Raw genomic sequence first — 27777 nt, 5'->3', positions numbered from 1 at the left:
TAAAGAAGTGACTCACAATGAGGTTGGATGCTGGGTGTCCAATGTAAGAATTCTGTACACAGGAATCTCAAACAGGGTAACAAACTGAGTTTACGATAAAGAATTTCTAGTGGAAAGAGCACCGGCCCTGGATTCAGGAGGACCTGAGTTCAAATCTGGCCTCAGACACTTAACACTTACTAGCTGTGTGACCTTGGGCAAATAACTTAACTCCATTGCCTAACCCCCCAAAAAAGATAAAGAATTTCTTCCTCTCTTATTTTGGCCTATTGCTTCCCTGGTTTACTTCACATCCCAGTTAAAACCCTAGCTACTGCAGAAGCTTTTCCTGATCCCCCCTTATTTTTAGTACTTCCTCTCTTTTAATTACCTCCAATTTATCACATATAAATGTATATGTATATGTGTGTGCTTACATGTTTAAAGTATGAATGAAATCAAAATAGTAGATTGCAGAGCCAGGGAAACACAAATCAAAACATAACTTATATAGCAATAATATATTATTGTATTATATTAATAATAATATATTAAGCCATGATTAAGTTATTTAATTACTGATAATGATAACTTCCATTGCAGAGAAATTTAAAATTTGCACATCACTTCCCTAGTAACAACTTTTGAAGGAGCTTAGATTAGACCTAAATCATCTAAATATGTGGCAGAGTTCATATCATGCTTTCCTTCACTGCTAGAAGATAAAGATGTCCACTTTGACAATCAAGACAATAGAGAATTCGACAAAATTAAGTGGTCAAACTTTAATTCCTTAAGCCCACATTCGTTAAGCAGATATTGCACTAGGCATCGTAAGGACGTACCAAGCTTTGATAAGACTTCAGTCCCTTAACACAGGAAGCATACCATCTAGTAGTGTCATGATAATAAGATAAATCCCTATTCCTTGGAGGTATTACATTTTAGGATAAACTCTCTGCAAAAAGAAACCTGTAAGAAAAAGACAGCATGCATCATTCCCAGTTTTCCATATGAGGAAATTAGAGATTAAAAAAGATCATGATTTACCTACATTCACAGAGTTGTTAAATGAGCTCCTGACAACAGACACTAGGTTTTTTTTCCCCCTACTAAAGTCTTCCTCCTTCTCTTCCAGGTTAAAAAGCAAAAATAAATAAGGTGGAGAATCTTCAGTGTTTCATCGTGAGCCATATTCTTGACTGGATGTGGGGACTGCAGTCACTTTTAACAATAAACTCCTGATTCTTCTTGCCCTTTCATATTCAATCAGAAGTTTTATGTTCTAAAACTATTCTGGACTACACAGATTCTTTTCCTGAAATTGAAATTCATTCTTTGTTAAGAATCTGAAATATATAGCTATCTCTATATCATTTTCATAAAAGAGAAAGAATGTAACATTCTATTACTTTCAAAATCTTCAATACATTGTGCAATCAGTAGGTAGCACTAGACATCCCAAAAGAAAAATAAATAATCAATAAAACATTGAAACTGGAAAAAGTGAATTAAAGGAGGTAAAATCATTCAGTGATTCAGTTATTGTCCATCCACAAATATTGAATGTGTCAAATACCATGCTAAGCACAGAGGATACAAATTAAGACAAAAATACAGTCAGTGTTCTTATGGAGCTCATGTTTATCTGGAAGAGAGTGTGTAAATAATTGTGTATATATAAAGTATGTATGTGTGAATACATATGCATATTTATGTGTATTTGTGAATATATACAAGTGTGTATAAGCATCCACAGATATATAGATATAGAGATTTATACACACAAAGTGTGCATATATATGTATTTATAAATATGTATAAAAATATATGTATACACACTTAAATATGCACCCATATATATGTATACATGTATATATTATATGTGCATATATGCATAATAATGCATATGTATATATATGTGTGTATACACACACATACACATACATATATATATATATATATATAGCCAACACTCTATTGTGCCACCCTAGTTACCTAGTAACAACTTTTGCATGTGTATGCATAAAATCATCTTTTGAAAATCTAGCATTTATGTTGTCTAATAGATAAATAATAATTGCCTGCCGATTGATTGGTTGACTTGTTGGGCTTTTGGGTACATAAAGACAGTTATCAATGACATTAAGACTTTTCTCTATCATGCCTATACCAAAATCTTTCATTAATCCTCATTTGGCAAGAATTAGGAACTCTTCCTCACGTAGATCACCCAGCTAAACACTCTCCCCAAGTTATTTATGTCCTTCTCATGATAAGCCAAGGTCAACCACTCCACATTATTGACTCTGAAGGAGAAACTGAGGTTGACAAATTTTCAGTTCTGCCATGGATAGACTTATGAGAAATAATGACCTTGAAAAGAGTAGAATGAAGAGAATGATGTATAAATAGTAGCAATATAGTTTTAAGAACAATTTTATGGGATTAAATCATTGTGATTATTATAAGTGCCAAAATTAACTACAAAGGACATATGAAGGAAGACACTATCTATATCCAGAGGAAAAGACTAATGAACAGAATTATGTATAGAATGATTTTACACACACATATACACATACATACATACATACATAAACACATTTGTATCTAATGATAGCATTTCCAGGGTGGGGAGGCAGAGGGAAAAAAGAAAAAAAATTACATGATAACTTTAGTATATATTTAAAAGGAATTATAAGTTGTACGTAATAGATTTTCAGTTTCATATGCAATCATCTTTTCATTATACTGTATAATGGAAATGCTTGTATTTTATTAATTAAAATAAAACTAAAAATATATTGGAAGCCAATTTCTAAGATAGAGTTACTCATGTTGAAAGAGGGGAGATCTTGGAATCTTTGTTTTCACACTACAAATGAATCAATCAACCAACACTTATTAAGTTTTCAGTATGTTACAAGAACTCTACTAGGCACTTTGTAGGACTAAATGTGGCTTTATAGGAATTTTATTACCCCATTAAGTTGCTCCTGGTTTTGGTGACTACTATTCTCTACCAACACTGATGATGGTTACTCATCATGGGATTTGTTTCTTGCAGGTCTTCAAGAACCATGTGATGGTGATCACATCATCAACTAACACCTAAGATTTTTGTTTCTTTATGTTCTGTGAAGTAGTGGAAATTGGAGGATTGAAAAAAAATGAAAACAAGCAATCAACCTTGTAGAATTAGTATATATATTTTTACAAGAAATTGTAAAGGTGCTTTAATGAAGGGTTCTGAGGTTGATGGTGCATCATGGAGTACAGTGTAATGATTTTCTGGCAGTATTTTTTCTCATTTCAAAACTTTCTTCATTTACCGAAGGATTTTAGTGACGACCTTTCAGATGACTGGAGAAACTGAAGGTGTGACCACCAGAGAAGGGAGTAACTGAATAGGACTCAGAGAATTAATTAAACATCGCCATAAGTTCCATTAGAATAGTTTAGCTAGTAGCCATAGAATTCATATAAAATATCTTACTGAGAAATACTTTTGAGATGAATCAATTTCCTCAAGGTTTCCTTCACATCATTGTTCCTTAGACTGTATATAAAGGGATTTAGCATAGGAATAACTACAGTATAAAAAACAGAAACCACTTTGACTACAAGCCATGAATTTTTGGAATTAGGAATACAATAGAGGAAGAAGATGGTGCCATAGAAGATGGCAACAGCTGTCAAGTGGGAGGCACAAGTGGAGAAAGCTTTATATCTCTCACTAGCTGAATGCATTTTGAGGATAGTGACAAAAATAAAAAGATAGTATGCAAGGATGATGATAAGGGTGCACAATGCATTGAGATTTGTAAAGATAAAAAGTATTAACTCACTGAAGTGTTTGTCGGAGCAGGAAGCAGATAGGAAGACAGAATATTCACATAGAAAGTTATTAATGATTTTGGTCTCACAAAATGATAATACAAGAAGTGAGTAAGTAAATATAAGAAATTATACCCCATGAATATGCCACAGTCACTAGCAGGACACAGAGTTTTGGGGACATGGAAATTGTATACAGCAAAGGATAAGATATAGCAAAAAAGCTGTCATAGGCCATCACTGCCAACATGACCATCTCTGTCATTACACAGGTGACACCAATGGAAAACTGTGTGAAGCCTTTGATGGAGATGCTTCTGCCTTCTACAATTAAGTTTTCTAATAATTTTGGTATAACTATAGTGGAGTAACAGAAATCCACAAAGGACAAGTGACTGAGGAAAAAATACATGGGAGTTTGGAGTTTGGGTTGATCTTGATGATCACAATCATGCCCACATTCCCCACCACAGTGACTGCATAGACGGTGAGGAACAATACAAAGGGGGGCACCTGGAGTTCTGCAAAATCAGAGAATCCCAAGAGGATGAACATGACCGCACTACTCTGGTTCTTGTCAGTGCTTACCATGATTCCTGTTGGAGAGAATTAGAAATGAATCATGAGAAGCAAAACATAAGTGAAATTAAGGAACAGAAGATGAGAACAGTGCATGCATTATAAAATTATTATTCTTATAATTATTATGGAGATAATAATAGCATTAGTTTCAAAGTTGGCACTTACTTTCAAGTCCCACATATTTGGGTTAAGAGAAAATCATGGAGTAAGAAAGAAATCAAAGAAAGAGTGAGATAAAGATTGCTCTGAATAAATGGATGGCTATAAATTCACAGAATCTAGTATAATCTGTACTTTAACAAAGGTCCATCATAGAAAATATCCATTCAGAACCCTTAAGTGTTCTTCCTGGATTAATTTTGTGTGTATGCATATATGTATGTGTGTATGTATATATTTGCATAAATGCATTTGCAGGATAATTAAAAAAAATCAAAAATAAAAGGATGACTAGCCCAATGCTAGACCACATCCCCCAAAATCTTTCTATATACTTATCCATTTATCTTTCTAGATTTTTAGTTACTTTTTCAATGTCACCCATCTCTTCTGTAATTCTGGTGTCTTCAATGCCGACTCATTGGTCCTTGCACACTACTATATGTTCATGATCTATAATCATAGATTTAGGACTTGAAAACTTATTGGCCATTTATTCCAGTCCTTCGTTTTATAGAAGATACTGATTCAAAAAGACATTAAATGATTTGTCCAAGATTGCTTAGGTTAAACATTAGAGTTGTGATTCTGACATGGTTCCTCTGTGTCCACATCTGACCCTATTTCCACTTCATTATGTCTCATCTTCAAAAGCAATCAATTGCATAATGGTAATAATTCCTTTTGAAATTATGGTCAAAACCAAAAAGACTTTTAGAGTCCTTAACCTGTCATTCAAGTCTTTCCATAAACTTGTTCTCATGAGCTCTGATTTTCCTTCCCAATTGTATCTCTACAGCTAACACCAATTTCAACCCAAAGTGTATATTCTATATACCATCAACACAATGTGTATTTTTGTCTCCATACCTTTGCTCTCCCCATACCTCTTGCCTTAATGACCTCTTTCAGCTTTTCTAATTGAAGAAATATTAAATTTTCATTAAGTACTGGATAAATCTTTCCTAATTTTCAAACCATTCCTTGACCATTCTGTGTCCATTGAACGTCTCCGTTCATCTCTCCTGTCAAATCTGTAAGACAGTATTTATAACACGCATTAGGCTCCTACTTTTATTTTTATATTAGTATGGAACTTTGTGTGCAGATGTTCACTTCCCTGACATAGATTGTGAGCCCCTTGATATCAGAGAATGTGTTTTTTATAACTTTAGTATTTTCTCGTGTTGAAACAATATACACACAATTGGTAAAAATAAATATTAAAAAGAAGAGACAGAGAAATGTTTTTGGAACCTTCAGGTCACTGCACCCACTGAATCAGTCTATTCCACATTTAATAAGCTTGCATTATTCAGAAAATCTGTCCATCATCAAGCCAACATTTTCCACTTTGTAACTTCCACTCCACTACTCCTGGTTCTATACTACTCTGTTCAATACAGTCATCATTCTTCCCTTCCCATGCACATCTCATTTCAGCATTGATTGTAGCCCTCAAACTTGTCCATACTGATGGCTTTACAGTCTTTTAATGCATTAATGTATCTCAATCAACCAAAAACATTGCCTTATTGTCAAACATTTAAATTGATTAGATGTTTATGTTTGTTTAGGTTTTATCAGTGACGTTACTCTGAAAATTTTTGAGGAGAGAGCTCTAAAAATAATTATTTTGTGAGTATAATATCAATAATGATAATATATGATCAAATAATCTGATTGCTACATTTTTTTTAATTAAAATACAAATTTTTGTGCTTGGTCTGGATCTTTGATTCCAGAATTATAAGGAGGTTCAGATATGTAAATGATCTCCATCGTCACACTTTCAGACATCTTTTGCAATTTATAACTTCAGATAATTCTTTAGGGGTTGAAAATTTAACTGACTCCCTCCTCCCTCCTTCACTCAGCTAGCATGTTTCATAGGCAGAATGTAAACCAAGATTCCCATAATTCTTAATCTAGTATTACACAAACCATACTATGATTCCTCTCTACCCCTCTTTACTAATTCCAGTATGCATTTTTCATTTTATTTTTTGCCAGATATAGAATTTGTTTCCTCTCCAACATTTTCTTTCAACAGTTTTCCTATGGGAAGTCACAGTTGCTGCCAAATTGCTCATTATTCTCTGAAGATAATATATGCATTTCTGCCTTCATGCCTTTGTACATATTAATTTCCCCAAAGTGTGATGCCTTCTCTTTTGATCTCTATTAAATTTAGTCTAGCCTTTCATGCATAGTTTGCTCAAGATAAGCTTTTGCTGACAATCCTTCTCTCCTCGCCCACATGCATTCTTCATTTCTTTCAATTTCCATAGCCAAGAATGTAAAAACCAGTGGGCATTTAATGTGAGTTACATGGTATTAGTATTGGTCTTTGTGTATACCTATCTCCTTTTTGCACATGTACTCAAAACCTCTTGTGGGAACAGAAATTATCTGATACCTACTGATATCCATATATATTACGTTCTCTGTGCCAAGATGATGACCAAAAAGTCAATGATGAGTATGATGAAGAGGTGAGGATTAGGGTGAGCATTAGGATGAGGATGATCTCAGATAATCCTTCCCACTCTCTCTTTTTTGGCAGTTCCTTTCTGATTTATCTTTCAGGCAATTTAGGAAAGGAATATTCTACTTTTCAGTCAATAGATGAGAAAAAAAATGGATGGGATGAAATAACCAGACATATGTACTCACCAATATATAGAATCTGCTGGACTCTTCATTTCCTAGATCAATAGCACAGTGGGTTTATCTTTTCATACAGTAATTTCCTGATTAGATGCATTCCCAACCCCTCCCCAATAATCAAATTAAGAATTAATCCACTGGCATACATTATTAACAGAAAATCACAGCCTTTTTCACTGAGTCTATAAGGAGAATGTGATTGTCTCCATTTAACTACAAAACACAGAGTCACAGAGATGTTCTGTTGCTCTATCTAAAACTGAGTATAGTAATTATGCTGAATATCTTACATTTGACTCAACGACCTTTGGGACCCAGGCCCTAGAGTATGTCTACTGAATCTACATATGTGTAGACTCATAAAAAATTTCTCTGTTATGTCCCTTTCAGTGAATGGAATTTTCTAGAAGTCAAATTCGTCTTGCAGTTAGAATTTTTTAACCACCTTCACAAATATTAGCGTAGACTTTTCCAAAGGTTGTACAGTGTTCAATTATATGCAAAGTATCATGTAATGGAATTTTTTGCCCTCAGAGGAATTACAGTAAAGTTTGGCCAGCATCTTCTTATTTTATTTTATTTTTTAAATTTATTTTTATTTTTCAACATTCACTTCCACGAGATTTTGAGTTCCAAATTTTCTCCTCATTTCATCCTTCCCCCCACCCCAAGATGACATGCATTCTGTATACCCCTTTCCCTAATCTGCCCTCCCTTCTATCTTGCCCTCCCTTCTCTTATTCCCTTCCCTTCTGATTTCCCTCAGGGCAGGATAAGTTTCTATAACCCATTTTCTGTATTTCTTATTTCACAGTTACATGTGAAAACAATTTTTTTAACATGTGTTTTTAAAACTTTGGGTTTCAAATTTTCTCCCTTCCTCCCTCCCCATCCGCCCTCATTGAGAAGGCAAACAACTTGATACAGGATATACATGTGTGGTCATCCAAAACACTTCCATAGTAGTCATGTTTGTTTTTTTTCTTTTATAGATATAATTTTTACCTTCCAGCTACCCTAATACTGACAAAGGTCTCATGAGTTACAAATGTCATCTTTCCATGCAGGAATGTAAACAGTTCAATCTTAATAACTCTCTTATGATTTCTATTTCCTGTTTACCTCTTCTTGTTTTACTTGATTCTCATATTTGAAAGTAAAATTTTCTATTCAACTCTGATCTTTTCATCAAGAATTCTTGAAAGTCTCCTATTTCACTGAATGAACAATAATGAGCATATACAATTTATCCATATAAAGAGATCTACAGTTCTGATGCAATCATTTTCTTATTAAAGAATTAGTCAACTTTTCCTAGGTGTGCAGTATAGAAGAAAAAGACAAGAATTAAAATACTATGTAACAGGACAAAATTCATTCAAAATAGGCTCACATCCATCAATCAACAAGAATGTATTAAGTATATTTAGGTGCTGGAGATACAAAAAAAAATAAGAATGGAACAATCTATTTTAATGTGCTTATATTCTAACATCATAGTAATAATAAACCAATTCATATTTTGATACTTTTTAATTTATTAAGCTGTTTGTCACTAATATACATAAAATGTACCCATGTTTGTCCAATGTCACTTGAATATCTTGGAAAGAGTAATCCTGGTGATCATCACCCCTGGAATCTGACATTCAATTATTTATTAAGTATTTTCTATGTTCAAGGCACTGTTCCAAGCAGGAGAAGCACAAATACAAGCAAAAAGAAAGACAGCCCCTGTCTTCAAAGAACTTAGATTCTAATGTGAGAAGACAAAAATGAAAGGAATCTGAAAGAGCCTACAAGGAAGCTTTCTTCTGAATTCTGCCTAATCTCTATATCATTCATCATATCTCTTTTTTTCTTTTTTTTCTTTCTTTTTTTGGGGGGGGGCAGGGGTAGGCAATGGGATTAAGTGACTTGCACAGGGTCACACAGCTAGAAAGTATTATGTGTCTGAGGCTGGATTTGAACTCAGGTCCTCCTGAATCCAGGACTGGTGCTCTATCCACTGTGCCACCTACCTGCCCCCATTCATCATATCTCAATCTCACCCGGGCCTCCCCCATATTCAAGGATCCTCTAATAATACAGATAGCTATGTGGAAAGGGAGGGATGTAGGAATGAAGAAGTGATCACAATATTTTCTAGAAGAGAAAACAGGGAAGGAAGAATTGGTGGAATATAGTATATGAACTCTGCAGTTAATCACCAGCACCAAGAAAATAAAATGGCACTAAATAAACACTCATAAGATACATGTGTAGGGGATTTCCATGTACAAAAGAAGATCACAAATGGCCACATAATGGTCATAGGCCATTACTACCAACAAGAAAGGTTCTGTCAACACATTGGTAGCAGTAAAAAAAAAATCATAAAGTGTCTTCCGAAAGAAATCATTCTGTCCTCCACAACTAGGTGTTCTAAGAGATTGGATATAACTCCAGTTCAGTAACAGAAATCCACAAAAGACAAGTGCCTGATGAAAAAGCACATGGTGGTGTGCAGTTTGGGGTTGATCTTGATGATCATAATCATGCCCTGATTTCCCAACACTGTGATCACATAGATTATCAGAAATAGAAGGAAGACAGACACTTGAATACCTGGGTAGTCAGAGAATTCTAAGAAGATGAATATGACTGCAGCACTCACTTTACTCAGCATGGTTCCTGTTAAAGAAAATTACAGCATTTCAGAGCTGGAAGATTTAAGTGGCTATATACGTCAATCCTAATCTTAAAAAAATCTCTCTATAATATATATCTCTATAAGAGATAGATAATTAGTCACCGAGCTTTTTAGTTTAATACCTTAAAGAAAGAGGACCTGACAAGGTTTCAGGAAAACCCATTGGAAGTGGCCAGCTCTGATTAAGATGATGCTTAAATGTACATTCATTTTAAATTTCCTTTCTTGTATTTTCTACCCATTGCCTTTGTCTTCCTTTCTGGGGCCAATCACTCTTCAGTAACTGCCATAGTATTTTCCTCAAGCACTCTCCTTCCATGCCATATTTTACTCAAAAATTCTTGTGATTCTTTGTTATCTTCAGGATCAAAAAGTAACAGTTCTGTTTGAAATTTAAACTCCTTTGCATTGCAACTCAAATCTACTTTCTAGGACTAGTATACATTATTCCTCTTCATGCAGTCCGTGGCCTAGACAAATTGACCGTATTGCTATTCCTCATGTATATCACTTCTTTGCTCCTCTAAGAACCTTTTTATAGATAGTCTTGCACTAACACAATGCACTCTCTTTTAAAGTTCACATCTTAAGAGCTCTAGTTTCCTTTAAAATTTGACTCAAATGTCACCTTCCTGCCATAAAATCATCCTTCACAAATCTAGTATTTATGACTTATATACTTCGATGTTGTCTCCAAGATGTTTTCAAGAGAGAAGGTAACATCTGTGAAGACAAGGAATGTTTGACTTGTGTGTGTGTGTGTGTGTGTGTGTGTGTTCTAGTAAAATGAATACCTAACCAAGAACCTACTGCCTAGTAGATAAATAATAATTGTTTATTAATTGTTTGATTAACTGACTTTCTAGCCCTCCAGATATATGATGGCAATTAGCAAGGGCCTTGACTCTTTTCTCTTACAATTCTTTCATTAATCCTCCTTTGGCCAGAATTAGAGCCTCTTCTATGTGTAGATCACCCTGTTCTGCACGTTTTAAAACCTCTTCTTCTTATGTGATGAAAAACAAAAGTTAACTTTCTATAGCAGCCTTCTAAACAAGGGGGAACCCTCTATTTCATTACATGAGATTTTGTTTGGATATTTTCTAAATTTATTTATTTTCCAATTGTCAGTCTGGATGGTGACTAGTATTGAACAAGCATCAATTACTTTAAAATTCTTATCATTGAGCCTAGGTCACCCACTGAATCTCAGGCCATCACCAGTCATCTTGACTTTTGTCTTGGTATTGGACTTTGGTGAGTTGGACAAGTAACTGAGGTTGATGAATTTGTAGTTCTACCATGGATTTACTTGTATGAAATAGCGAAAAGTGAAATGAAGAGAACCAAGAGAACACTCACTGTATACAGAAACAGCAATATAGTTTTAAGAACAACTTTGAGTGATCAAGTCATTTTAATTATTATAAATATCCCAAATAACTGCAAAGGACATATGAAGGAAGACACCATCTATATCCAGAGGATGAACTGATGAATATTAGTATATATAGAATGATTTTACATATACACACATGCGCATATATGTGTGCATGCATATATACATATATACATATATATGTTTATGTGTATACACACATATACACATTTGGGTCTAATGGTAGCCATCTCTAGAATATGGGGGAAGAGGGGAAAAAGGAAAAAAAATGAATTTACATGATATTTCATGTTTAAAAGGGATAACAAGTTTTACATAATAGATTTGCAGTTTCATGCGCAATCATTTTTAATTACACTATGTTCTGGAAATGTTTGTTTTATTCCATGAATAAAAAAAATTAGATAGATAGATAGACAGACAGACAGATAGATAGATTGGAAGCCAATTTGTATGATAGAGTTACTCATGTTGAAAGAGGGTACACCCAGAAATTGATGTCTTCACACTAAAAATGAGTCAATCAACCAACACTTATGAAAACTGTAGTATGTTACAAGAAATGTAGTAAGCACTTTGCAGGACTAAAATTGACTTTATAAGAATTTTATTAGCCCATTGAGTTGCTGCTGGTGTCATTGACTATTATTCTCTTCCAAAACTGAATATGATCACTCAACAAGGTTTTGCTTCTGGCAGGTCTCCAAAAATCTCCTGCTCATCCCACTAGCTCACACTTTAAATTATTGTTCCATTCTTTTCTCTGAAGTAGTGGAAATGTGAAGATTGAAAAAAAAAAGAAATCAGGAATTCACTTTTGTAGAATCAGTAGATTTATTCTACTAGTACAACAAACTGTCAAAGAGCTTTAATGAAAAGTTGTGAGGTCAACACTACATCCTGAGATAACGTTGTAATGATTTTCTGGCAGTGATTTTTCTCATTTCAAATATACTTGTTTCATTTGCCTAATAATCTTCATGACTACCTTTCAGATGATGGTAGAAATCAAAGGTGTGAACACCAGAGATGGAAGTAACTGAATAGGACTCAGACAATTACTTAAAAATTACCAAAAATTCCATCAGAATAGTTTAGCCAGTAGTCATAGAATCCATATAAATGATCTTACTGAGAAACGATTTTGAAATCAATCAATTTCTTCAAGATTTCCTTCACTTCATTGTTCCTTAGACTGTATATCAAGGGATTTAACATAGGAATAACCACAGTATAAAAAACAGATCCCACTTTGACTACAAGCCAAGAGTTTTTGGAATTGGGAATACAATAGAGGAAGAGGATGGTGCCATAGAAGATGGTAACAGCTGTCAAGTGGGAGGCACAAGTGGAGAAAGCTTTATATCTCCCACTGGCTGAATGCATTTTGAGGATAGTGACAAAAATAAAAAGATAGTACGTAAGGATGATGATGAGGGTGCAAAATGCATTGAGATTCACAAAGATAAAAAGTATTATCTCACTGAAGTGTTTATCAGAGCAGGAAGCAGAGAGAAAGACAGAATATTCACATACAAAGTTATTAATGATTTTGGTCTCACAAAATGATAATACAAGAAGTGAGTAGGTGAGTACAACAGAAGAAATTATGCCCCATGTGTATGCCACAGTCACTAGGAAGGCACACAGTTTTGAAGACATAGAAACTGTATAGAGCAAAGGATAACATATAGCAACAAAACGGTCATAAGCCATCACTGCCAACATGACCATCTCTGCCATCACACAGGTGACACCAGTGGAAAATTGTGTGATGCAGCCTTTGATGGAGATGCTTCTGTCTTTTACAACTAAGTTTTCTAGTAATTTTGGTGTAATTATAGTGGAGTAACAGAAATCCACAAAGGACAAGTGACTGAGGAAAAAGTACATGGGGGTATGGAGTTTGGGGCTGATCTTGATAATCACAATCATGCCCAAGTTTCCCACCACAGTGACTGCATAGATGGTGAAGAACAGTAGAAAGAGGGGCACCTGGAGCTCTGGGTAATCAGAGAATCCTAAGAGGATGATCATGACTGCAGAACTCTGGTTCTTGTCAGTGTTCACCATGATTCCTGTTGGAGGGAATTGGAAATGGATCATGAGAAGCTAAACAGAAGTGAAATTGAATAATAGAGAATAAGGGCAGAGTAGGAGTTAAAATTATTATTATTACAAATATTTTGTAGATAATATTAAGATCAGTTTCAAAGTTAGCACATTCTGTCAAGTTCTATACACTTAGATTAAGAGAAAATCATGAAGTATGAAAGAAGCCAAAGAAAGAGTGACATAGAGAATGGTTTGATAATATGAAAGGCTATAGATTCACGCAACCTCATATTATCTGGACTTTAACAAATGTCTGTCCCAAAAAAATAAAACTCATTCAGAATCCTTCAGTGAAGCACAACCCACTAACTCCCAAGGAGGCCTATTTCACTTCTTTACACGTCAAGATGGAAGGACAAAGGTGGTTCATCTCCCCTTCACTTTTGTTATTTATTGTGTCATTTTGAATATGTCACGTCTATCCTTTTGATATAGTCTAATTTACTTCCCTGGAACCCAGAGAACAAATCTCAGCTATCTTTCACATAGTAGCATTTTAAATACACACACACACACACACACACACACACACGCACATACACACATAAACTGAGACAATACACCCTTTAACATAAAACTTCACACTTAGCATTAGTATGCTAGAGAGTCAGCTAAGTGACAGCGTGCTAAGTATGGAGTCAAGAAAACTTGAGTTCAAATCTGGATTCTGACACTTACTAGCTATGTGAACCTAAAAAAAATATTTAATCTTGATTTGCCTCAGTTTCCTCATTTTTAAAATGAGGAAAACAATAGGGTTGTTGTGAGGATCAAATGAGATAATATAAGTGCTTAAGACAATAGTTGACACATAGTCAGTGCTATATTAATGCTAGTTCTTATTTGTTTAAATGCCTTCAATCCTAATTGTGTGTCTTAATGTCTGTGTAATCATCAAGTAACTACTTCACCTATATTGCCTGAGTTTTATAACAATAAAAACAATAATAATAATTAACTTTACATAACATTTTCTATGTGCCAGTTATTTTGCTAAGTGCTTTACAATTATTATCTAAATGATTCTCAAAATAATCTGGAAAGATGGATGGTATTATTATCCCAATTTACAGTTTGGGTAACTGATGCAAAATGTTAAAAATGACTTGACCAGCGTTACACTGCTAATAAGCGCCTGAGGACAGCTTTCAACTCAGGTAGCATGCCTGACTCTAGACTCAGATTTCTATCCACTGTACTCTATGAGGTTTGAGTAGAAAAATTTTTAAATTCCTTTCCTAGGTCTAACATTATATATTCAAAGTTTGGAAGTCATTTCCAAATCTGCACACTGAAATCTTATGGTCCTTTCTACTCTCTGTAAGTAGGGTGAAAAGAATACTCAGATAAATAAGGAAAATCCATATTAATTGAGTCTTAAATCCAACATCCTGAAGTGGTTTCTTTATCTCTTCAGGTTGTAATGAAAGAAATCCATCATGAAGCTATTTAGAAAGTCTAAAATTGAGCATTTTAGGGACCGGATGTGTTATCTTTCCTGTCAGTGAGTATTTATCTCTATCCCTTTGGAGAACACCACAATGTAGTAATTATCTTCCAAGCAGTAAACAAGTGAAAAAAGATAAAAATAAAAATATTTAAAAAAATGAAGAGGCGGGGTCAGAGAGACAGAGAATGACAGAGAAAGAGAGGGACAGAGACAAGGACAGAGTCAAAGAGACAAAAAGAGTTTTAAATTCAAGACAGAGACAGGTTCTATTCTGAATTCAGAAGTCATCCAGTCCTCCCTGCATTAGGGATTAAGGACACATTTTCCATGATCACTGACAGGTCATTTTATAACCTTTACTTAAAACAAATAAGGAGCAAGCCACTGCTTTTTGTGGCAATCTCTTTCATTTTTCATTAGATTTCATTATCAGTCATGTGATGTCAGAAGGATCTGAGTTCAGGTGTTGTCTCTGATATATATTAGTTGTTTAACTCTGAGTAAATCACTTTATCTCTTAGTGCTTCAGATAACTCTCTAAGATAAAACTATAGCAGAGTTCCAGATCTGTGTAGGTAGCAGTTTGTTCAGAAGGAGACAACTCTTATTAGCACAGTGACACATGGCAAAGAGTAAACACATTAAAAAAACATTCATTCACAAGCATGTCCTTAATATAATAAATATCAATAACAGATAAAATAATGAGACAAATACTAAGAGCAGAATTGTGAACTAGACAATGTCTTCCTTTTGTAACCATCCCCATGAACTTCCAAATCCATGTACTTTCTCTTCTCTTGATGCTCTGCGTCACCCTTTTATTGCCATTTTTCTTAAGTTGACCAATGTCTTTCCAGTCTATTTTAAAATGATTCAGCAAGACACTAGCATTGATGAATGGGTACCAACAGCACCTAACAGTACTAGAAATTTTAGGAACTAAAGTTTTATTGAAAGCAGTAGAATAGAACGGGTTACAACAGGAAAAAAAGGAGTGCCAAACAGAAGTTACAAATATTAAAAAAAAAAAAAACCAAAAAACTTATGTTACAGAACACAGGCTTTGGAGTTAAAAGGTTTAAGTTCATTTCCCAAGTATTCCATTTATTAGCTATGTGACTTTAGACCAGTCATTGAAATGTTCTTGCCATTATTTATCTCATTTGAAAAATATCAGATTAAATTAGAAAAAAATATTTAAGTTCTATTCCCTTTCTGTTATTTTATGGTCTATATTCTAAGTTCCCTCAAATGTATATTAAATAATGTTATTATTTCAGGTCGTTAAAAATACTAGAAAAGCAACATCAGCAGAAATAGAAAAAGTCCTTGAAGGCAAACCTTAAATCAAACTATCTGTAGTGGTTTTTTTATAGCTAATATCAACAGTGGATGGCAAAAAAAAAAGAGAATCACAAAGGCATTAGAAGGAAACAAGCAAACAAACAAACAAACAAAAAAGGATTTTGTTATGGAGGCCTTGGGTTCTGATGTGAGCATTTTCCCCTTCCCTGCTAAAAAACACTTATGTCAAACCCTTTCCATCACACCAGGAAGTAATATCCTTGTATCAAAGAGAGGTCAACCAGTGTTTATTTTTCAAACTTCCTTGGAAAGAACGTTTCTAAATGATGCCCTTCTACTTATCATGATGCTAAGGCAATTAAAATACTTTTGAACTTGGCTTTACAGAATTCCAAATTTCTCTATGTTCTCTTAAGCTTCCTACAATAAATTTTTTTCAGCAACGTACCTGATATTTTGTGCTTTCAAAATTCTCCGAAATGAGTGCTCACTTTGTAATAGGTCAATATGTGGACATAGAGACAATATCCATGAGATTATCACAGAAGTCCATAACCTGGAGGCTTAGAGAATTGCTTCAGGATTCCTTTGTCCACTGACTTTGTCAGGGTTCCTCATTAAAAGCTTCAGAGACAGAATTTCAATGTGGATCTTCCAGACTCCAAATATGAATGAAGAGGGTGAAGATAATGATGAAGGAATATAATAAGAAGAAAGAGGAGAAGAAAATTTTGTCCTCTGCTTACTTTCCGTCTTAAGAAAAACAGATATCTTGTGGGAAGGAGGTGGAAGGTCAGGGTGAGGCAAAGGAACATCTTTCCCTTCTGGTCTTGGGCACTGACATGGGAAAGGAGTCCAATTCAAAGTATATCTACTCACCAGAAAGTTGACTACTTGATTTGGTTATCCTTAAATCTGTTGTGTTGTGATTAATGAGCCTGATGCCAAATTGGAAGATGACATGGTATACTGAGGAGTAGACTGGGAGCCAAAAGACATGAATTGGCATTCCCAAACTACTTATTAGTAGTATGGTTTTAAGAATTGTTTTCTCCTTCCATCCATCAAATGAGGAGTCTGGACATCATAATAGCAAAAGTCCCATTCAGCCCTGGGATACTTTGATAATAGAGGTTCTACCTCTATTGTTCTATATTATTTTTTCAAAGTACTAGATAGGCTAGCAAGAGGAGCACAGAGTACACTAATACAGAACATTAAATATTTTTCTCTGACTCTGGAGAGGCAATGATTTCAGGCTAATTCATAGAGTGGACAGAAAGCAAGAGAAACTTTATGTTATTGTGTCAGGAAGTTTACTATGAACAGAATGCTGTGATCATATATGTGACCTCAGATCCTTTGGGACCTAACATCTAGAGAATCTCCACTGACCTCTTCTCTGGGAACAACATAACACACCATTAGATGCAACTCTGAGTCTCCAGTGTCCCTTTTACAGAATTCATTTTTTTAATCACCGAGGATAAGTATCATAGAGACTTTTCCATGGAAGTCATTTGTAGCTGGCCAAAATCTCTTTTGAAAATATAAATGCAAAGCACCACTAAGGTAATGCAAGAAAGGAAAATTTTTATGAATATCAGGATTTTAATAAATGATCGTCCAATTATGGGTCAGTACAGAAGCTGGCACCTAACATCCTCCTGCACACGCATACCCAGGATGAACAACACATTATTCTGCAGGGTGACAGGAATGCTCTCTCATGGTGTGATCTAAAAGATAGTGTCTACATCATTAACATCATCATCATTATCTTCTTCTTCTTCTTCTTCTTCTTCTTCTTCTTCTGTCAATCAGTCACCAATATAGTGCAATAAGATTTGCTAAGTACCTTTTAGTTGTTCTCATTTTACATCACAAACCTCTACTTGGTAACACCGGAACTAGGAGATCCAAGAATTACAGGCTCTGCTCCGGATGTGTTGTTGCTTTTTTCTTCTGACTACGCTTAGCACATCTAAGTTTAAAGGGCAATCCCTTTCATCAACTCTTCCTCTTAGCATATATCTGCATTTCTTTCCTGGAAACCTTGTCGCTTTCCCCTCAAGAAGAAATTGTCTTTTTACGTCAGTTACGAGCTTCTTGGCAGTGTGTGTACTATGGATGATACTGAAAGGGAATGTATAAGGCACATTGTCATGAATCAAATTATAATTCAAATAAAAAACTCCAACATCACTATTTGCAAAAACAGCAATAATAACTCTCAGTTTTATAGAAGCTTTAGTTTGCAATTTAAAAATAACTGAACTTACAACAATCCTATAATTATGATGGAAAGAGTCAGTAGAAAACATCTCCAGAGCTGGGGCACAGTGGGCCTGGAGTTCTGCATCACTGTACTCACACACATGTGTGTATACTCTTATGCATATACAGACACAAATGCATATAAATATTGTTTCATTAGTAAGTTTATTAAGGTTGGAAAGTTCTCACCTGTTTTTATATGCAGATCTGGCCCCTAAGACATCAAGTACATTGTTGTTTTTTCAGTTGTCTCAGTCATGTCTGATTCTTCATGAACCCATTTGGAATTTTCTTGGAAAAGATACTCTACTGGTTTTCTATTTCCTCTATCGGCTTATTTTACATACAAAGAAACTGAGGCAAACAAAGCTACGTGATTTCCCTGGGGTCACAGAGTTAGTAAGTGTCAGAGGCCAAATATGAACTAATCATGATGAGTCTTCATGACTCCAGGCTTGGGACTCTAACTATTGTGCCACATAGCTCTCCCTAGCACATAGTAGGCCCCTAATAAAGTCATGTAAAGACAGATAAAGTTTGTATCCAGGGTTTCTTGATTCTGAGATTAGCCATCTATTCAGTGTACTGCTTTTCTTCTAGTACATGGAAAAAATGTGACTTTGAAATATGACATATCCCTGACCTTATGCAGTTTATAACCTAAGGGGAGGCAATACATACATGTATGTATGTATGTATGCATATGTATTTATTTGTATGTATACACAAACACAAGCACACATGTGTACATATATCTATATACACACATATATACATGCACTTATGCGTATGTGTGTATGATCATAACTGAATTATTAATATCATATCATCCGAGAAAAAATATTTTATGAAAGTGAAGTTGACAGATAAATGAAGCTATTTAAAAAGCAATATTAATTTTTATTAATGTCTCTGTGTGTATAATACCCATACATGAAATATATATGCATGTAGATTTTAAGCTATTTTAGATGGAAAGGTATCTGAAATTCATTATCTGTAGTATGCATTTAAAAAAAGCTTGTTGATTTAACATAAAAGGAAGGGAGGCTTTATTGTATTATTTCACAAATATGGTACCAAAGTTTCTCTGAAGACTAGTTTAGAATGTACATTATATATGCATACATATACTCATCCACACAGACATATATGTTATCCAGTGTTCCTTTCTTATTATTGTTGAGTCATTTCTGTCATGTCTGAATCTTTGTGACCCCATTTTGGGGTTTTCTTAGCAATGATATTGGTATGGTTTGCCATTTCCTTCTCCAGCCCATTTTACAGATTAAGAACTGAGGTAAATAGGCTTGAATGACTTGCTCAGGTTCACACAGCTAGTGCCTGAGGCCAGATTCAGACCAAGAGAGATGAGACTCTATGTCTAGCACTCTATTCCACTGTGTCACCTAGTTGCCTCTGATGAGATCTGCTGGGGGTAGTAAGTGTTAATGACTGGAGTGATTTGGTGCTGTGTCATTCAGTCATATCTAACTTTATATGACTCTATAGTGCACGGGGTTTTCTTGACAAAGGTATTGGAGTAGTTTGTCATTTCCTTCTCTAGTGTATCCCCTTTTTACCAGAGAGGGACTGGGATAAAAGGTGTTAAGTTACTTGCCCAGGATCACACAGGTAGTAAGTGTCTGAGGCTAAACTTGAATTCAGATCTTCCTGATTCCAGGACTGGTGCTCTGTCCACTCCACTGCCAAGCTACCCCATTTGAACGTTAATGATTTATGATTACCCCCACAAAAATCAATTTTTTTACTACAGTTTATGGTCAGTACTGCCTCACATTCATATATTTCTCATAAACAATTCAGTAAAACGTATAAATATACACAGATACATGTGGAGACACAGATAGACTCTTTTAGAAAGGAGAAAGAAAGAGACAAAGAGACAGAGACAGACAGACAGAGACAGACAGACAGAGACAGAAACAGAGACAGAGAGACAGAAACAGAGAGATAGAAACAGAGAGAGAGAGACAGACAGAAAAAAAGAGAGAGAAAGAGATAGAGAACTTGAAAAGTCTTTATAGCTCTAAAGAGCAATCGCTAGGTTTTATTTGCATTCACTTTGCCCATGATCTTATAAGAAATTTCAGCACTCTTTCAGAATAGTATTGCTATGAAGGGCTGTTGGTTATTTAGATCTTAACAGAACTAAGGCAAAGAAAAATGGGAGTCATTTAAAAAATGAATTGGAAACCAATTTGTAAGACAGAATTGCTCATGGTGACAGAGGAGAGAGCCAGGAATCTTTGTCTCAACATGACAAATGATTCAACCAACCAACAATTATTAAAATTGTATTATGTTAAAAAAATAGTACTAAGTTCTTTGTAGGACTAAACTTGTTCTGTTAGCCCATGGAGTTGCTCCTGGAGTTGGTGAGTTACTTTCTTCCAACACTGAGTATAGTTACTCATTAAGGTGTTTGTTTCTGGCAGGACTCCAAAACCCAACTGCTCATCCCATTAGATCACATCTTGCTTTTTTGTATTTTTCTTCTCTTTGAAGTGATGGAAATGTATAGATTGAAAATAAAAGAAAACAAGTATCCAATCTTGTGAAATCAGTACACATATTTTTTAAAATAAGTTGTTAAGAAGCTTTAATGAAAGGTTCTGAAGTTGATGTTACATCATGGAGTACATTGTAATGATTTCCTGGCAGTGATTATTTTCTAATTTCAAATATTCTTGTTTCATTTGCCTAATAATTTTCTGACTACCTTTCAGGTGGTTGTAGAAACCAAACATGTGACCATCAGAGAGGGGAGTAATTGAATGGCATTCAGATAATTAATTAAATATCAACATAAATTCCATCAGAATATTTCAGCCAGTAATCATAGAACCCATATAATGATCTTAGTAAGAAATTATTCTAAGTTCCATTAATTTCCTGAAGGTTTCCTTCACATCATTATTCCTTAGACTGTATATTAAAGGATTTAACATAGGAATAATCACAGTATAAAAAACAGATCCCACTTTGACTACAAGCCATGAGCTTTTGAAATTGGGAATACAATAGAGGAAGAGGATGGTCCCATAGAAGATGGTAACAACTGTCAATTGAGAGGCACAAGTGGAGAAAGCTTTATATCTCCCACTGGCTGAATGCATTTTGAGGACTGTGACAAAAATAAAAAGATAGGATGTAAGGATAATGGTGAGGGTGCAAAATGCATTGAGATTTGCAAAGATAAAAAGCATTATCTCACTGAAGTGTTTATCAGAGCAAGAAACAGAGAGAAAGACAGAATATTCACATACAAATTTATTAATGATTTTGGTCTCACAGAATGATAATACAAGAAGTGAGTAGGTGAGTACAATAGAAGAAATTATCCCCCATGAATATGCCACAGTCACTAGCAAGGCACAGAATTTTGGGGACATGGAAACTGTATAGAGCAAAGGGTAACATATAGCAACAAAGCGGTCATAGGCCATCACTGCCAACATGACCATCTCTGTTATCACACAGGTGACACAAGTGGAAAACTGTGTGATGCACCCTTTGATGGAGATGCTTCTGTCTTCTACGACTAAATTTTCTAGTAATTTTGGCGTAACTATAGTAGAGTAACAGAAATCCACAAAGGACAGGTGACTGAGGAAAAAGTACATGGGGGTGTGGAGTTTGGGGTTGATCCTGATGATCACAATCATGCCCACGTTTCCGACCACAGTGATTGCATAGATGGTGAAGAACAGTAGAAAGAGGGGCACCTGGTGCTCTGGATAATCAGAGAATCCTAAGAGGATAAACATGACTTCGCTACTATGATTCTTGTCAGTGCTCACCATGATTCCTGTTGGAGAGAATTAGAAATGGATCATGAGAAGCAAAACATGAGTGAAATTAAGGAACAGAGTATAAGGGGCAGGGTACAAATTGGTAATTATTATTATAATTATGGAAATCATTTAGGATTAGTTTTAAAGTTAGCACTTAGTCAATACATTTGAATTGAGAGAAAATCATGCAGTCTGAAAGAAGTCAAAGGGATAGTGACATAGATAATGGTCTGAATATATGGATGACTGAATTTGCAGAATCACTATAATCTGTACTTTAATAAATGACCATTCTCAAAAATATAGTAAATCCAGAACCTTTAAAGGAAGGAGAATTCCCTTGCTCCTAAGGCAGTCTATTTCACTTCTTTACATATCAAAATGGAAGGATAAAGTTTCATCTGCCCTTCTTTTTGGTATTCATTATATCATCTTGAATATGTCACTTCTACCCATTTAATCTAGGTGAGTGTACTAGAATTTAGCAAAAGAAGTCTCATATGTTTTTCATATAACAACCTTTCAAATATTTGAAAAGATATATTACATAGCCAGTAAATTATTTCTCTACTCTTTTCTCATAAGGACAGTTGTCACAAGACAAGCTAATAGTAAAAGGCATGTCTTTCTTTAATATCAAAATTTTTGACATATTATTTGTGGTAATTTCAGTAGCAAGAATCCAGGGAAGGATTTTTATAAAGAATATATTTCAGTAGTTTTCCTGGCATGGTAACAAAATTCAGGTAATGTGTTCATTAATATAAAAATTTGCATTTAGCATTAGTATGCCATAGAGGTAGTTATGTGACTCATCACTCAGTGTGTAGTCAGGAAGACCTGAGTTCAAATCCACCCTCAGACACTTACTAGCTATGTGACCCTGAGAAAATTATTTAATCTCTGTTTGCCTTAATTTCCTCATTTATAAAGTGGGAAAAAATATCACTTACCTCCTAAGGGTTGTTGTGAAGATCAAATGGCATAATATTGAGAGTCAGTGGTATATTAATGTTAGTTATTACTTTTTTAAATGGCTTCGATCCCAATTGTGTGCCTTGAAGACTATGTAATCATCAATCCATCACTTCACCTATTTTGCATCAGATTTGTAACAACAACAACAATAACTAACATTTATATGGCATTTTCTATATGTCACTTATTTTGCTAAATGCTTTACCATTATTATTCGAATAACCTGGAGAAGTAGTTGCTATTATTATCCTAATTATACAGATTAAGAAACTGATGCAATAGAGGCTGCAAGATGACTTGTCTAATGTTGCACAGCTAGTAAGTGTCTTGAAGTTTGATTTGAACTGAGGTTCCTGAGTCAGTCCCTGACTCCAGGCCCAGATCTCTGTTGATCGCACTGTAAAATATTGGGTTATAATATAAAATATTTAAATTACTTTTCCAGGTCTAACATTATATATTCATTTTTTTAAAATCATTTACACATCTATGTACTAAAATCCTATGGTATTTTGTAGTCTTTTTAAGCAGGATGAAAAGAATTCCCAGATAAAGAGGTCCCTATTAGTGAAATACTACATTCAACTTCCTGAAGTTGTTTTTTGGTGGCTGGAGGGTGCAGTGGAAAGAAAGACATCATGAAGTTATTAGGAAGAAGTAGAGAAATCCTAAAATGAGATATTTTAAGGATCTGATCCATTATCCTTTCTGCCAGGGTGTACTTATGTCCATCCCTTTAAAGAAAACCACAACGCAGGCAGGAAGGGAAGGAGAGAGGGAGTCAGGGAGGCAAGGACAGAGGGAGGGAGGGAGGCTGGGAAGGAAGGAGAAAGAGAGACAGAGAAATAGAGGGGAGAGAGAGAGAGAGAGAGAGAGAGAGACAGAGAGAGAGAGAGAGAGAGAGACAGAGAGAGAGAGACAGAGAGACAGAGAGACAGAGAGAGACAGAGAGAGAGAGAGAGAGAGAGACAGAGAGAGAGAGAGACAGACAGACAGACAGACAGACAGACAGACAGACAGACAGAGAGAGCGAGAGAGAGAGTGAGAGAGAGAGAGATCAAATTGAAAGGGGTAGAGACCTAATTCCCTTGAGAGTTAAGGTAGTCATGAGTTGGGTGTGTGGTTTAAGAAATGGGTCAGTGAAGATGGGATGGTAGTTAGCATTTCAATTTGGATTTCTCTTTGTATAGAATGCTATGAGAAGAGCATTCTCCAATTCCATAAGTGTCCAACAACAATGGCAGTAAGAGAGTGTGCTGCCTGAAAACTGAACATTCCAAACAGGAAAATCCAAATGTCTGGCTTACTTCAATATCACTTTTCATCCAGAAATAACACTGTTCAATTTTCTAGTTCCATCTCTATGAGTTCAAAATATTTCTACAAGTTTCTCCCATCCCCCCTAAATATTTTTCCCCTCTCCCTTCATTAAGTGTACTAATTTCAACTTGTACCATTTATGCTTCTTTTCTCACGTGAACCAAAGTTTATACCTGAGAATATTTCTGTTCAATATTTGTTTTAATGTTGTGGCTAGTACTTGGCATTTCATAAATTCTAATGAACTGCCATTTGCTTACTTTTCAAATATTTGTATGATCTCTTGACCTTCTATAAAGGACAACAAATGCCTCTCCAAGTATCACAACCTATCTGTCCTTGTGCCCTTTTAAATGACTTCACCAAATTCTCACATACATGATCAGTTAGTACATTGATATGGAAAGGAAGATTCCTCATTTCAGTGTAAGAGTCATTTATAAAAATACAATTAGAGAGTTATCTGGGACTATCAGTCCTTTTCAGTCATGTCTGCCTGTTTGTGATCATTGGGGTTTTCTTGGCTAAGTTAGTGGTTTACCATTTCCTTTTCCATTTGGTTTTACAGATTAGGAACTAAATCAATAAGGTTAAGTGACTTGCACAGGGTCACACAGCTAATACTTGTCTAAGACCACATTTGATCTCAGACCTTCCCAACTGCAGGTCAGAGACCTATCCACTACCCACCTATGTGTCCCTGTTATTCTGTCATTTTTTTACCCTTCAATCTTATTGCCTGAGACACAAGGTGGCCAAATGACTTATCCAAGGTCATTGAAATTAAATATTCCTTATTAAAATCTTCAGAAGTACAGAGAGGACAAAGATCTTCCTGACTCATTATTTTTACACTGTACTACACTATTCTATCTGTATATATGATACATGTGCATGCATGCATGCATGGATGTATGGATATTTATATATGTGTGTATATGTGTTTATATGTGTATATGTGTATGTGTGTATAAATACATACACACAGACACACATATGCAAGATAGTTAAGAAATAACCAATCAAAATAAAAGGTGGGTAACTGAAAGCTAGATGCCCCACAAGAAGATCTTTCTGTGTATCTGTCTAGTTAGATTTTCAGTTACTTTTTCCATCTCACCTATCTTTTTTCTACATTTATGGTATCTTTAATGGATTTGTAGGCTCAGTGATTTTAGTACACACCTACAAGTTTATGATTCATTATCATAGAATTAGGGCTTGAAAAATTATCAGTTGTCTAATCCAGTCACTCATTTTATGGAGGAGGAGACTGATGCACCAAGGGGTTAAATGATTTGCCCAAGGTCACACAGGTATTAAACAGTAGAGTTGTGATTCTGACATGGTTCCTCTGTGTCCACATCTCACCCTCATTCCACTTCACTGCCTCTTATCTTCCAAACAATCAATTGCAGAATCAAAGGAATTCTGTTTGAAATTACTGTCAAAACCAAATAGACTATTAAATGTCCTTAGGCTGTATTGAGGTTTTTCCATAAACTTATTCTTGTGGCCTCTGAATTTCCTTCCCAATTGTATCTGTACAGTCAGCACTAGTTCCAACAAAAGTGTATATTCTTTATACCATCAACACAATGCATATTCTTGGTTCCACACCTTTGCTCTCAACATAGCCCTTACCTTAGTGATCACTTTTTACTTTTTCTAACTGTAGAAACATTAAATTTACCAAAGTATTGAGAAAATATCTCATTTGAAAACATTCATTGATCATTCTCTTTCCATTGAACATATCTGTCTATCTCTCCTGTCAAACATGTGAAACAATTTTTCTAAGGCACATTGGCTCTTACTTTTGTTTTTGTATTAGTGTGGAATTTTGTGTGCAGATGTCTACCTCCCTGACATAGATTAAAATGAACCCTTTTACGTCAGGATATGTATACATAGATACATACATATATATTTCTGGATTGATTGTATTCCTTATACTTATCCATTCTGATGGCATTACAGTCTTTTAATGCATTAATGTATCTCAATCAATCAAACCATTGCTTATTGTCAAATATTTAAGTTGATTGAAACCTTAGGTTTAGGTTTTATAATTGCATGTAAGTCTGAAAATCTTTGAGGAGAGAGCTCTAAAAATAATTATTTTCAGAGTATAATCTAAAAATTTAGGGTCAAAGAATATGATTACTATTTTTTTTGTTTATTAAATGACAGATTTTTGTGCTTGTTATGGATCTTTGATTCCACAAGTATGAGGAGCTTTAGACATGTAAACTGCCTCCATTTATGCAGCTGCAGATATCTTTTCAACTTATAGCTTCAGATAATTCCTTAGGAGTAGAGAGTTTAACTCTTTTTTTTGCTTTGCTCATTTTCACTGTGAGAATTTTTTGCAGGCAGAACATGAACCAAAGTTGTCTTTATTCCTAATCCAGCATTACATGGACCATACTATGATTCCTGTATACCACTTTTTTCTAATTACAGTATACATTCTTTTAAATTTTATTTATGCCAGATATATAATTCAGATCCTTTCTGACATTATCTCCCGACAATTTTCCTATGTGAAGCCACAGTTGCTATCAAATTGCTCTGCTCATTATTCTCTGAAGATAAAATATGCATTTCTGCTTTCATGCTTTTGTGTATATCATTTTCCCCAAAGTGATGCCTTCTCTTTTGATCCCTGCTATGTTTAATCTAGCCTTTCCTGCATAACTTGCTCATGTTAAGTTTTTGCTGACAATCCTACTCTCCTCACCTATAGACATTTTTCATTCCTCATGATTTCTGTAGCTTTGATTATAACTGCCTGTGGACCTTTAACATAAACTATATGATATTAGTATTATTCTTTGTATGTGCCTGTCTCTTCTTCCTATGTTCTAAAAAGCTATAGCGAGAAGAGATTCTGGCTGGAAGAGACCTCCTAAAATTCATGGATATTGGGTTCCCTACACAAAAATGGTGACTGAAAAGTGAATGATGATGATGATGATGATGATGATGATGATGATGATGATAAAGGTGATCTGAGAGAGACCTTTCCACTCTCCCTTTATTTTGGGCTGTTCCTTTCTGATTTTTCTTTCAGGAAACTATTGAAAGAAATATTCTAGCTTCAAGTCAATAAACCAGAAAAAATGTATAGAAGGAGATAACCAGACATATATACTCACCAGAACATAGATTCTCCTGGATACCTCAT

The 27777-nt window shown here is 34.9% G+C and overlaps 2 protein-coding genes and 1 pseudogene across 2 annotated transcripts; all 3 read right to left on the bottom strand.

The window, feature by feature from the left end:
- Positions 1 to 3474: 3474 nt before the first annotated feature.
- Positions 3475 to 4410, bottom strand: LOC114031569 (annotated as a pseudogene).
- Positions 4411 to 12449: 8039 nt separating this feature from the next.
- LOC114031576 (olfactory receptor 5D18-like) lies at positions 12450 to 13394 on the bottom strand. Its single transcript, XM_027846709.1, has one exon. It carries the CDS (start codon positions 13392 to 13394, stop codon positions 12450 to 12452), a length of 945 nt encoding a protein of 314 aa, XP_027702510.1.
- Positions 13395 to 21353: 7959 nt separating this feature from the next.
- Positions 21354 to 22298, bottom strand: LOC114031577 (olfactory receptor 5D13-like). Its single transcript, XM_027846710.1, has one exon. The coding sequence runs from the start codon at positions 22296 to 22298 to the stop codon at positions 21354 to 21356; it is 945 nt and encodes a 314-aa protein (XP_027702511.1).
- Between the last annotated feature and the right edge of the window lie 5479 nt (positions 22299 to 27777).

The sequence above is a fragment of the Vombatus ursinus genome, unplaced genomic scaffold (genome assembly GCF_900497805.2).
Source record: "Vombatus ursinus unplaced genomic scaffold, bare-nosed wombat genome assembly UNPS02015184.1, whole genome shotgun sequence".
Lineage (NCBI taxonomy): Eukaryota > Metazoa > Chordata > Mammalia > Diprotodontia > Vombatidae > Vombatus > Vombatus ursinus.
The sequence above is the reverse complement of the archived record's forward strand: the minus strand, read 5'-3'. Positions and strand labels throughout refer to the sequence as shown.

Bases quoted from the DNA above. Each gene is read 5' to 3' on its own strand.
- LOC114031577 (XM_027846710.1), bottom strand. From the start codon at position 22,298: ATGGTGAGCACTGACAAGAATCATAGTAGCGAAGTCATGTTTATCCTC.
- LOC114031576 (XM_027846709.1), bottom strand. From the start codon at position 13,394: ATGGTGAACACTGACAAGAACCAGAGTTCTGCAGTCATGATCATCCTC.